A 13,559-nucleotide genomic window follows, 5' to 3' on the forward strand; every position below is an offset into this window, starting at 1 on the left:
GGGGAGTCCATGAGGAAGAGGGAGCGACAAACCTTTTTTTTTTTTTTTTTCTTTTTTTAATGTAGCTGACATTCAAAATGGTAGCGTGGCCTACCAGGGCTTTTGTAGATGTTGATCACTCCGGTAAAATAGTGTGGTAGGAGCCTTTCCAACAGGAGCAGCACGTCTTCCAGCTCCTCCAAGATGCCCACCAACAGGTAGTTCTCCAGTACGTTCTGTTTGGCCCGCTCCAGAGCCCACGGGCCTGGCTCTCTGATAGACGGAGGAAAAACAATCATATTAGACTAGATGTGCTTGACAAGATGCATTTGAAGGCCATGAGGTTGCAGATACCTGCATTTAGGGTGCTGCCCGCAAAAGTATGGGATGATGTAGAAGACTCTGGGGTTGGAGCACTCCGGGTAATTCTCCAGAATGCACACGTTTATGTCCTGAAAGAAAGACAATCAAATAATCCTGTGTTAAAGCTTGTGTGTTATCGTGTCCGACGAAACCAAAAGAGTTTATGTGGGATGTAGCTGCTTTAATGTCTGACTTTAAGCCAGGCAAACTGAACTGGACTGACTCATTCCGCCCACTAGAGAGAGCTCTGCACCAATGCCTGCTTTGCAGCCATCAATCCAGTTTCACCCTAGCTACACTCTGGCCCCGAGACGCAACAAAGTAGGACTACAAGAAAAATAAAAAAATAAAAGTAAAAAAATAACAAGAGTAGTGAACCTTGAATCACCCCCTCCGGTGTCGCAACGTGTGCTATAAACACAGATTAAAACATACACATGGCTGTAAAAGCAGCACGATGGTGTGCGACTAAATGGAGAAGCAGTTAAATTCATGTCCGTTAAAGTAGAAGTACAACTACTCGTGTAAAAAAATTAAAAAATAGAAATCGCAATACGTTTTTTTTTTTTATTTGAGGAGCAATTTTGCTCATCAATTATTTCATTTGAGGAGCAATTTACTAATTTTGAGGAGCAATTTTTTGCAGGTTAATCCTAGTGACCGGAAGCAACAGTTTTATAAAACAAAAATGGGACAATATAACGGGGAGGTTGAATGTAGGGCTGCAGCTATCAAATATTTCAAAATACAAATATTTGCCTAAAAAGTCGACAGAATAATCGTTTATTCGGATAAACGTAATTTTTTTTACTAAAAAACACACACCAGCACACACCAGGATCCCGTTACAAGCCTGTTGCGCTGAAGAACTGACGTGATCGGAAAACTGAAAACAAATTGAAAGTGTGATGAATAAGAAGATTTATGCCCCGATGAGCAGGTGATGGCTGCATTAAACGGAGCCATTCGTCAACGCCAACGCCAAGGCCCACATAGTCCATCAACCAGATTACCAGAAGGCAGACGGGCCTCAACCTTGGCGAGGGAGACGAACACAAGGCTAAATGTTCGCCATGATGGTGCTTTTTTTTTCCCCACACTTCTTTTACGTACGACGATTTTACTGTACAAGTTCCACCGTGCGGCTAAAAGGGCTGAGATCGCTTTCAGGTGTTTGGGCCCTGTGCAAAGACTCTGATGAGGGATGAGGGAATTCCGCAGGGAAAGGAAGGATTGCTACTGTCAAATAAATGTGCCAGGTGGTTCTGCGAGGGTTTTCTTTCATTTTTCCCCCGCATGTAACTCCCTCTTGTCCCTTACCTCCCTGGAGAAAGGCAAGGGGGGAAATCTTTGTGACTTCAATGTTTTCCTCTTAAAATGATGACTTCAGTGGTTATTATTTCCATTCCCCCCCCGATAATTTCATCTTGATTTTTGTATTTCCTTTTCTTTTTGGGCCTTAATACTCATATGGCCCAAATCCAGCAAGTACCTTACATACTTGTTACTGCACATAGTTCTGGTGCTGCACCCTACTTTGGAGGAATCCAGTTAGGGTTCATTTATATACAGCCATGTGTGTCAGTCGGACACACACACGTGCACAAGCAAAGGACAACCCTCTTCAGACAAGTCATTAGTATTTGCGGGAGAGTGCCAGTGTGCACACTCGGGCTCATTGTGGCTATTCTCTGTGTGGATTAGGCCCACTGAAAAGTCTTTCAAAGTGGAGCAAAACAGGCGCTAATCTGTCAAACAGCCTCTCGTAGCAACTTCATGGAAATGCGAGCGTGTGAACTAAACAAGCAGGGAGCAACGGGGAAAAATATCTCCAATTGGTTTGACTTACTTGTAAAGAGCATTCCTTTTTGTTTTGGCAGAACATTCAGACAGCATAGAACATGTCGGCCAAAAGGGGCAAAATGTAAGAGTGTGTTTATCTTTTACCCAAGGCAAAAAAAAAGGTGTCATTGCTGTCAGTGGGAGGGAAGGAGCAAATGAGACATCGAAATGATATGCGGCACTTTTGTTTGGACGATCACGAAACGAAATATCACGAAACAATTTTTTCTTTTGGTAATATTACATTCTTTTACAAAACTTGTAAGATTAAGGTATTTGTTTCTAGTTATATTAGGATTTTTGCATCCACTGCTTCTTTCTTTTTCATGTTTTACTTGACTGTCAACATTACTACTTTTACATTACAACTTCATAAGGTTTTCTATACATTCTATGCTTGTCATGACATTTCTTTATGTTCTATTACAAAAAAACAGTTTTTACATGTTTAAGTGTTTTGTAATGAGTTTAATTGTGTTTTCAGCAATTTTAACTTGTTTCATGTGGGAGGGATATTGAAGAAATAAACCAATAAATAAAAGTGGATTTTTACATATAGCGGGTGTGTCTGGAAAATATTGCGGCTCTAAATGGGCGTTGACTGATGATATAAACACACAACACAACACAACACAACACAACACACAACATAACACAACACAACACTCAGTAGAGTGCAGACCTGTGCCAGACTTCCGGATTGGGATCAAGAGCCAACGCTAATCAATTCACCTTCAGGTCTTACTGCCGCTAGTCGCCAAACGTCAGCCAAATCCCTTTCTGTGTTTGGCTGGTAACAAACAATCAAACAAGGCACCTTGTCTGAGTTGCTTTGTTGACATGCTTATGTGGCAGGTCCAACTGGGGCGTGTGCACAATATGCATCCAAATGTTGTGCACATGCAGGGGAAAAAATGCAGGGCGAGCGCAAGAATGTGTCGGCAACACGCACGTTGGGTCCCCTTCGGGTAATGTTGAGCTAGCTGACAGCCGCTTTCATGGACACTTCTCGCGTGCTGCCCAATGCGGTCTGGACTCTTGACACAAGCCTTCAAGGACACTTCAGACGCGCCATTAGTTTGGAGAGCGGCGCTGATTAAGACATGGACCTTGAAAAAAATCATTTCATTTTAAGGCCCCTTTTTATACAAGGGGCTGTCAGGAATATGATTCAGGATTACCTCTCACATACTACTGAAATGCTCTCACATTCAACTCAAATGTCTCATCAGAACCACTAAAACGCATTCACAAGCACTATTGAAACTTATTCCACTATATGAAAGCATTTCAGGATCATATTTAAGACCTTTTCCGTAATGTGTGATAGGATCTCAATTATGTATGAGAGCATTTTACTTGTGTGCTGACAGCGTTCCACATTTGGTGTGAGAACATTTGACTTTTAAGAGTTTCACTTGTGTGTGAAAAAACAATTCAGCAATGCCTGATTGTCTTTCAGTGTCCTGTAAGAGAGCATTTAGAGCATGTGTATATGAGTGCATGTTTCAGGAGTGTGTTTGTGAGAGAGCATGTCACTTGTGTATGAGCATGAGGACATTTCAGCAGTGTGTGTGAGCAGAATTGTTTTTTTTAGTAATGCCTGGATAGTGTTTCAGAAATGTGAGTGTGTTTAACGTAGTGTGTATATGTGTGTGTGAGAGAGAGAGAGAGAGAGCACTTTGTGTTACAGAGGTGAGCATGATTTAAAAAAAACAACACATGCGCATCGAATAGTGGTTCAGTCGTGTTTCAGTTTCAGTAGTTAATGTGAGTGGAAAACATCAGTAATGTGTGTGCGAGTGGGGAAAAATCAGTAGCGTGTGTATGAGAGGTGATCCAGCCTTCTGTCCCTGACAGCCCCTCATAGCTTTCTCCTTGCATTACAATGAAAATGGTCAAAGTTGGCCTTAACTGTGAGCACTTCCTTACTTAAAAGAGGAATTACATAGCGTTGTAATCTATGTGACACTTGCCGTCCACAGGTAAGCCGGTCTGCAACAACAGGACTTTCACCTTTACCCCCTTCAAAGGTAGCAAGCCCCCCACCCCCCAGGCCCCCCGCTGGTCTGCATGCTTTCATAACTCGACTCACGTGGTCCGAGACTCCAGGGAGAAAAGCGGCCAAATGCTCAATTACTGCCAGTCAGACTCAAGCCAGGATGACATCGTGTCAGCCTCTCATTGCAGCTTGAGCCTCGCTCGACATTTGACCATTTGTCATCTCAGAATATTGGATTATACCATTTTGGACACATGCTAACTAAAACTAAACCAGCGATATTTGGCTGTAGGAAATGACGTCACTCGAGTTGTTCGGCAACATTTTCTATCGCATTGTCTGGTTCAGCAGCATATGAGACAAAACATGTTCTAAACAGGTCTGCGAGGCACATGTCGGCTGCGATGTGGCCAAACTCAAATCGGGTCTCTAATCGAAATCAAAGTCGATTTAATTATTGGGTTGACGTCAGGCTGCTGTGATGTTAAAACGCCTCCGCATACAATCGTCAAAACCAAAACAGGTCCTGCTGTGATTTGAACGCAGGAAGTGGCCGCCGACGTGACAATGGTTTGATCTACACGGGGAGTGCGAAATGTCAGTTGTTACGCGACTAAAACCATCAAAAAAATATCAATATGCTGAACAGTTGCAGCAAGACCAAAACATGCACGGCACAGTGGGCGGGAATTAGCGGGAGAGAGAACTTACAAGGTATCTTTCGTCATCTGTCATCTGGGGGGTGCGGATGAGGTGGTTCTGCTCGCCCCTCCAGTCGCCGAAGCGACGGAAGAAGTAGTTGGACAGGAAGCGGTTGATGGGGTCGCGGATGATGTTGATGTAGACGGGCTCCTCGATCTTAAACCTGACAACGGAGAGTTCGGATGGAAGTGAGTAGCGGGAAGAACAACAAGCAAAGTGCAGGTTAGTGTGTTTATTCACCTGGTAAAGTTGAGGAAGTGGACATGACGCGTGTAGAGGAACGGCTGAGGGATGTTACTGATGTTCTTCATAAGATCCACCTGAGGATAAAGTTAGAAAAAAAAACACATGGTAAAACTCTGCAAGAAATAACTCTAAAAAAAAAAAAAAAAAAAAAAAAAAGAAAAGATAAAAAATAAATAAAAATGACCTGACAGATAAGGACCAATTAGCTTAGCTCTTAGCTAATGCAAGCTAAGCGAAACCACATGAGTCTTCCACTAATAAGGGGCTTTATGAAAGACAAACACCCACAAGCGCTTTTATAAACTCCAAAAGTGACATCATAAGTGATTAATCAAATTGAGCGTACAATTGTCATTTGTTCTCGGGATTGACTAGAGTGCAATCAAACCCTAGAGTGCTTCATCACGTCACCGTTAGCGTCCTCTCACAATATTCATCACCGCTATCTTTATGATTCATTGCTATGGAAAAGTCAATATGATAGCGATACGTAAAAATAATTAAGCTTGGGTTCTTGTGAGTATATATTTTCTCCAAGAAAATATTGTTGAGCGGCATTCTAACTTTCTTCCTCTTCCTTTCGCTGTGAATGAAAGAACCTCCTGAAGGCTTTCAAGGTCTGCGTGGAGCGCGCGCGCTGGCGGCAGCCAAAGCAAACGTGAAATATGACAGTGATGTCATAGGCGGCGCTAACGCCAACTGGAGGTTATGCAATCTGACACATCTTTCACATACTTGACTGAATCGTTACTGTTATCTCCTTTACACATGTACGGCGAGAAATAGTTCCCCTTGCCCAGAAATTCTTGTCCAGCTCACTACTGTAGCTAGCAGCTACTTTCAACTACAATCACAAGAATAAAGTACTTAAGTCCGGAACACTCTGAGCGATGCGGGCAAATGAGACTCTTAGCTGCGCACCAAGCGACTGAGCACTGCCCATCAACCAGCATACTGCACCGGAAACAATGTGACCCTGTACTGGGTTGAACCGCAAAAGCATAGCGTGATTGCCAAAGAAGAAGCAGATTTCAAAAACTGGAAATAGGTGAGAATAAAGGAGAGCGTGTGGATATTTTGAGAGGCTGTTGACAATGATCGATCGGCCCATATACGGACCGCACCTATCCATTTGGGTGACAGAGACTTTCCACGCTTTGCTTTCTAGTTACAAGTTAAAAAAAAGTAATTAAAAATGTAGTTACGTATTATTGTAAAACCCAAGTTACTATGCTTGAAGGCAGGATTTCAAAAAGCTCCTGTGCATTTTTGACTGGACGTACATTTGCAAGCTTGCGACGCCATTCCTCGCAGATGAAAATTTTGAATGGTAGCAAAACCAGAATGATAGAATAATGAATGAGAATAACCAGAATAATGAAAACTATTTGCTGAACCCCGCGCACCGTGTGACAATTCAATCAGTTTGGGGAGAATCACACGCACTTTCATCAGAACTGTGAACAGAAACTAACTTTGCAAATGTTTTCCTTTATGCATGAACATTTCAGAAATTTGACAGGTTTAATTGTTTATTCATCTATCGAAAAATAAATCACTCAATTACCTGGTATTTGTTAAAAAGTATCTTTATATTTTGGGGGGATGAAATTGTTTGGTATGGAAATGAAATGTTGATAAATGTCTTGTATGGGCTCTCATTCGATTAAATGTACTTAATGTTGTAGCCAGTGAGCGAGTGGATGTAGAGCATGTGGAAGTTTCCAACATATTAATAGCACTTAAAAAGCACCAACAATCCAGTAAAAGTGTACACAGCAATGGCACCACTCGCGCCATAAGCCGTTTTTTCCCAAAAATGCAGCCAATTCTGGCTTTTATGGCTGTCTACTTTGGCGAAAAGAAAAAAAAGAAGTTAATATTCCGTCTTTTAAACCTGAATGAGTCTTCTTATGGGGAGCCTTCAGTGAAGGGCGGCGTTTATCTGCCTGAATGTTTGAATGCGCTGCTCTTATAAACTCGCAGTTATGTCATAGCGGCGGCAATATGTATACTTGTTTATGTACACAAGGCTCTTAATCTTGGGCCTCGGTCAGCTTTGGGCTTCTCGCCCTCCCGCTCAGTACATTTCCACTTGCTCTGCTTCAACTTTTCAGAATCGTTTCGAACATTCATTAAAAGCGAGAGTACTATTTAATTCCTCATCCTGCGATATACTCAGGCTCTGTCTGCATCGTCTCCATAGTGAGTCCAGACCAATTAGCCCAAAGTTAACCCCTGACGTCCTCTCCCCCCGTAAAAAGCCAAACTCCTTGCCCTGGTTTATGTGTAGCCCCTAAGCACTTATGGCAGCGAGAGAGCGTGTGTTTGCGCGAGTGTGTTTTCTGACCTAACCCAAAGGCCGTCTGGCCAGACTGCCTCTCATTCACCAAGCTGGGCTGCTGGAGGGAAAATGCGGAGAGATTCCAAGCATACCTGCTACCCCCGCCCCTCCGTTCTTCCTGCGCCCCGTGGCGTCCTCGCCGGACTCGTGAAGGGGAAAAGGGGGGAGCGGGGGTCTTACGCCGCAGAAAGCTTGCATTTGCCTTTCAACATCCTGAGTGGAACTACAGTGCTACCACCACTTAGGGCTTTCATTTATTCTATAACTCAATTTACTCGTATAGGAAATGTTTGTATTGTTTACAAAATACAAAAACAAACGATCAAATGTAATCCGTGTTAACACCAAAAAACTAGTACTTTTCACGGTACCGATTCCTGGTCCCTTGGTAGGATCTGCAACGCATTCCCGTGCGAAAAACGGGGTCCACTGTACGGCGGTTGCTTGCCAAGGATCGTGACGTTGTTTCGGGTTTTACGGTTCAACTTTTCTTTTTTTTCGCAAATTTGTTTTTGGGGAAGTCCTGCAAGAGTGGCAGGCGCCACCACACATGGATACCGGCTCTCTGTTTCTGGAGCTTGGGCAGGAAGTGGGTTTCACGCTAGACCCCCCCCCCCCCCCCCCCCGGCCTGAACCCACTCGGCTGGGTTCTGAACAGGACAGACGGGTCACTATGCTTGCCGCCAGTCTGCTGGCGTAAACCATGGGCAGAGCCACCAGGATCGCTGGTCGGGAAAGGGGTCCTTGAGGGCAGACCGCAAGTGATGAGACCAGCGTCTCTAAACTTGGATGCGCGTAGCTTGATGAGCACTCAAGTATGTACACAAACGGCAAACCTCGGTCCCCACCCTGCTGCTGGAATGCCCTCCATATCTGACGCCCAATCCCATCGAACCGAACCTCTTGGTGTGTTGCCACCGCGTGCGCTGCCGGCCTTTCAGGGTTCGACGAACGAGTCAACAAGGAGCGATTTCAATATTGACATTTGCTTCGAATGGCTCGTAGCGAGCGCCTGTGGTTGCGCGAGGATGCGATTCTCCATGCATGGCCGAGCGTTTACATGCTCACAGCAATAATTAGCCCATCTGATCTGTTCTGCAACACTCGGGCAATATCGGCACAATACAGCCTGTCAAAAGTCAGACCTTCAAAATAAAAGCACACAGTATAATTATACAGTTTCAACATACTTACTTAGGCCAGATGGTGGATTATTTAACAATCACACTTTGGCAAATCTTTTGGCCAAAGAAAGGGTGGTTAGACTATTATACAGGCATGCGTTTATTTTGAAGGTCCGAATTTTGACAGGATGTTACGCCGACGTTGCCTCAACTTGTCCGAGTGTTGCCGAGCAGACCGGGTGGGTTATTATTGCCTCGAATTGTTAAAAGCTTGCATTGTTACACAATACAACAACGTTTTGCGGGCAAGAAACTAAATTCATCAAAAATTCTATTGAAAAAAACAAACTTTTTAATATGGCCTCTCTACATTGTGGATTTCCACCTTTTGGGTGTATGTGTGTGTGCGTGTGTGTGTGTGTAACGCATCCCTAAAGAGCAATGAACGGTCATTCACTGTATGCGCAAAAACATGATTATTCACCTGCTCATGTTTGGTGAGTCGCGTTTTATTGTGAATGTCGGACGAGACCAAGTTGAACCGATGCTTCTCGGCCAGCAGCCGCAGAAGGATGACGACTGTGCGGCTGCCACATTTGCCAACGCGGTTGTACACCACCTGACTTGGGAACGGGAGCACCTGGGAACACACGCACACACACACACACGTATGTTTATCTCGGAGGTTGCAGCTTGCAATATCATCATCACGCTGAGAGCACGTTGCTCGGAAATGACACAGTGGCGCACTCGTTAAATGGCCATGACTCAGTGACTCAACAACAGAAAAGCATGACAACAGAATGAAAATGATAGAAGCCAAGCGTCAGCTAAGCAGACATACTGGGAAGATTATGCACATTTTCGTCAATGATCCTCTCGAAGGAGAAAGCAGCGCTGAAGCAAATGTAAGAGTGAGAGCAACACAGATTGACAGGAAGTGAGTCAAAGATTAGGAAGAGATAAACAATTCCATTAAAAAAAAAAAAAAAAGAAAAAAAGGTTCGGAGGAGTTGAAAAAATAACTTGATAATGATCTAAAAACAATGTTTTGGTACAGGACTAAAAAGCGTGTTCCCTTTATCTCCTTTTCCTGATGGGAAGAAAATGCAGGGAGTGATGGATTCTTGTTACCATTCCCAGTCTGGAATTGTAAAAATGTTGTCCTGAGGAGGGGGTGGTGGTGGTGGGGGGGGGTGCTCTGCTGCTGCAGACACACTTAGCTCGGCATCAACACACACACACACACACTTTCTGAGCTGCATTTTGGTCGGTGAACTGTGAGCAAGTTGTGAACGGAACATAAAAACAAGAACAGCGAGGTGAACCATGACGAGGCAAAGCGCAGCCGTGGCTGGCTTCGCGCCAAGTTTTCCCACACTTTTTGTTTGTCGTCTTGACGGGATAAAAGAAAATTGCCTCCATGTGGGAACAAGGTGTGAATGTGCATGAGTGTGCACGGCACAAAAAAAAAAAAAAAAAGCGATTCACAGGTTGCGTCGGCACTTCCACAAGTTCACACACGTTTTGTCAAGCGTGGCGCTTAGAACTTGTTGCCACGCACAAAAGTGGTACGAGCAGTATTTTCTCTTGGCGTATAACTGATGGATGAATAGGCAATTTTCATGTTTGGCTATTAACTCATTCACTGCCGTTCACATTTATATATGATGTTTGTCATTTCGGTGCGGAAGAGGGTCTCGTTTGTAAACCGCTCTAATGACGAACACACGTCTGTAGATGGCGATGTCGCATCGCTTTGGACTTGAGATCAGCACAGCTTTTGAGTGGGAGAAAAAGATGCTTCTGCTTGGCATGTTTTCCACAAAAGCGGTGTTGGAGAACAAATTGAGTTTGACCTTGAAAATATTTGTGTTATCGGACAAAAAAAAAATGATTGGAGATACGTTCCTTTCGTTGGACACTGACAATCAGAGGGAGTTACTTTTGTTTTTTCCAGTTTCTAAGAATGTGCCTAAAATAGATTTTGTGCAGTTTCAGGCTATTTCCATATTTATCATCATCTTCCAGGCCGTCATGTTAGCGGCAAACGCTACAGCCACTTCTCCGGGGCACTTTGTCAACGCCCTGCTCAAATTGAGATTGATGTTTTGTCCACATTGCAGTTTGCGTGCGTGCGTCTATGTCTGTGTGTACGCAGATGTGTAGGGGTTAAGGGTACACGTGGCCAAAGATTATAACTTTTAGATGTCAGTTTGGAGCTCCGTACAATAATGAGAGTGTAGGGAAAAACCACGCAACGCTAAGAATAACATCTTGATACATACGCAGGCATGATAAGAATGTGGCCCGCCTTTGGTTTCGACACGTGTTTGAAAATATGACTTTAAAGGGTATTTTCGTTAAAATAAATGTTATGAAGTCATAAAAAATACAATTTAAAAAATGACCTTGTATTCCAGCATTGGGCAAGTTAGTCAAGATTTGTATTTTCGGACTTTCGCCAAGCTCTGATGATACGCAGTGCCGAAAACTAAAAAAATGGATAACATTTGCTGTTGTGCATTTGTCTAGTATGCATCATTCAAATTTGGTAGCAACTGTACAAAATCTCTTAAGAGCAGCTAGTCTTCAAAGGGTAAGTGAAATGTTCAAAAAATAACTCCGCCGCTGCTCTCGATGGGTCACATTTGCGATCCCAACCAACTAAGCAACATTTGATGAGATTCGGAGTATTGGAAAAAGCCGACGAATCATACCAAAACAATTTCAAGAGGGCCGCCACATGGCTTAATTTAAAATAAATGGGCATCTTTGACAAAGAGCACAAAGCTGTCTTTATGCCACGCTCATTAAGCTACTGCAGTTGTGTGTCAGATGTTGGATGTTCTAATCGTAGCTTTCCAACATGTCCAAGCCATTAAATGGCAATCCATCAACGACACTTGAATGGAGGGCTGCCTGTCACGGCTGCTCCAAGAGAAGTAAATCAAATCTTCCAACACAGAAAATGTGTCAAAACAATGTGCGCGTGTGTATTGTGTAAATGTGCGCGGGCAAGGTGCTGAGAAGAGTTCACGTTGAGGAAACGGCGAGTGCGTCTGTCAGAGCTGTAACATTGCCAGCGAGCGCTCGAGGGAGGGGGGAAATCAGACCTGTTACGTAATACCTTTTTTTTTTTTCCTTTCAACAATCAACTTCCTGGAAGTGTGCGGCGGAATACTGACTTTCACTTTCTTGGGTAGTGCAAAACATTGCTGAGCAATCACATGACCAGCAAACTGGCCTTTTTCTTGGCTGTGTTCTTGTTGAATTTTTGTGGTTACAGAATTCACAGGTAAATATCACACAAATATGTCCCCGGGATGTGCTTACAAAGTCCACAAAAGATGGAACCAATTAGTTTGGAATAAGAAAAAAAACCCTGCTTTTATTGATAGATGTTAGCAACCATGCTAACTTTATCAGCAACAATGCTACATGTGGTTTGTTAGACTCAGATTGCTCCTCATCGCTGTAATCAGGGCGGAACACTGCAATTGTTTGGTGTGGGTGGGTGGATTTCCTCTGTAAACATGAAGAAATCAAACTCGCAAACGACTAGCTAAATGGCTAATAGCTCGCTCAAAGTAGCTCATTTGGCTAGTGTTGCTACTACTGCTAACATGGCCAGTGATTAATAAAGTGATGACTTGAGGAGGGTGATAATGACCAAGGAGGAGGAAGGAACTGGCACAGAAATCACGGAGACGTCACACACAGCTGGATGTGTACAAACAGCGACTGCCAACATTGTGTGCACGCTTATGAGTGTCTGTAGCGACACATGAATCAACACCAGGGGGGGAAAAAAAAGGGACTCACTCTTGGAATAGGAGGGCCGTGGTCATCCTCGTATGTAGATGAGCCTGCAAAAGAACACAAAAGCACACACGTTAGCAGTCTCTCGACTTGTTTTGCTTCATTTTGTTTTTTTTTAAAATTAACAAAGTAGTTAGGCTAACATCAGTAGGAGAATTGTAAATATATTGTTGCTGTTCAGTGAAAAGCATGCATCTCTCAATGTTGTCGATTGTCTTTTAATCCCAAACACGGCAAAATCTCAGGTTATATTTCATGGTTTGTGCCTAGCAACACTTTATTATAATTTATATAAGTATATAAGTTTTAAACGACAACCATTTAGTCAAGGTCCAATTAAAAACATTAATCTCCAGAATATTTTGTTCTATGCAAAAGGCAAAAACACATTTCCCTCGTGATTCGTGAAAAGCATGTACAGTACGGTATCTCCAAATTTTGGACGTTTGTCTTTTTATCCATCAACACAAAACTTTTTTTGTTTCCTAACAAGAAAACACAATTGATTCTGGTTAGCAACATGCTGACAACCATCCAAAATCCATGCTAACGCTAGTTTTAATAGAATGAGTCACAAATGTTGTCACTTCCCAATGAAAACATGCATACCGAATTGTTGCCTGATTATGTTTATGTCTTTAGACAAAAATAAAAAGCTTTTCATTGGACAGAGACACTTTGTTTTGTTCCATCTCCAAGCACTCCTCCCAACGGGAGCAGCATGTACAGTTTCCCTGTTCAAAGATGCTCAATGTGGCAACAATTGAGCTCTTTCAAGGCTTTTTCATCACTGCCTCTGAATGGAGGCGCTGACTTCAGACAGCAGCCTTTTCTTGTGGCCACAAACAACACTCGTCTTTTTTTTTTTTTTTTTTTCCTGACGTCCAGGTGTTGGTGCGGCCCGGAGGGATGGAGTGATGTAGTGAGAGAGACAAATTGGCGAGCGAGCAAGGAGGAGAGGAAATATTACATAAGAGAACAATCTCTCTCTGTGTTTCTGAAATGAGATACAAATCAACAAACTGCGCTACACACAGCCAAGGTTCCCCCAGTTGGCTCCTAATACGATTTTGCTTGAGGTGCATCCCATGAGAGCAACATGACTGAAAGTATGGTGCTGCTATGTGGTAGAATT

The 13,559-nt window shown here is 43.3% G+C and overlaps 1 protein-coding gene across 1 annotated transcript in view; it reads right to left on the reverse strand.

Moving 5' to 3' along the window:
- The window catches only part of usta (uronyl 2-sulfotransferase a), a 33,535-nt gene that overhangs the window by 3,354 nt on the left and 16,622 nt on the right, over positions 1 to 13,559 (reverse strand). The window contains exons 2-7 of the mRNA XM_086019760.1: positions 12,428 to 12,471; positions 9,087 to 9,242; positions 5,129 to 5,208; positions 4,898 to 5,051; positions 334 to 431; positions 95 to 252 (exon numbers count right to left, since the gene is read on the reverse strand). Of these exons, the coding sequence (XP_085875886.1) occupies positions 95 to 252; positions 334 to 431; positions 4,898 to 5,051; positions 5,129 to 5,208; positions 9,087 to 9,242; positions 12,428 to 12,471 (690 nt within the window). The remainder of the gene's footprint in view (positions 1 to 94; positions 253 to 333; positions 432 to 4,897; positions 5,052 to 5,128; positions 5,209 to 9,086; positions 9,243 to 12,427; positions 12,472 to 13,559) is intronic.

Source organism: Filicampus tigris, chromosome 20 (genome assembly GCF_054856515.1).
Source record: "Filicampus tigris isolate MCC_2025a chromosome 20, RoL_Ftig_1.0, whole genome shotgun sequence".
NCBI lineage: Eukaryota > Metazoa > Chordata > Actinopteri > Syngnathiformes > Syngnathidae > Filicampus > Filicampus tigris.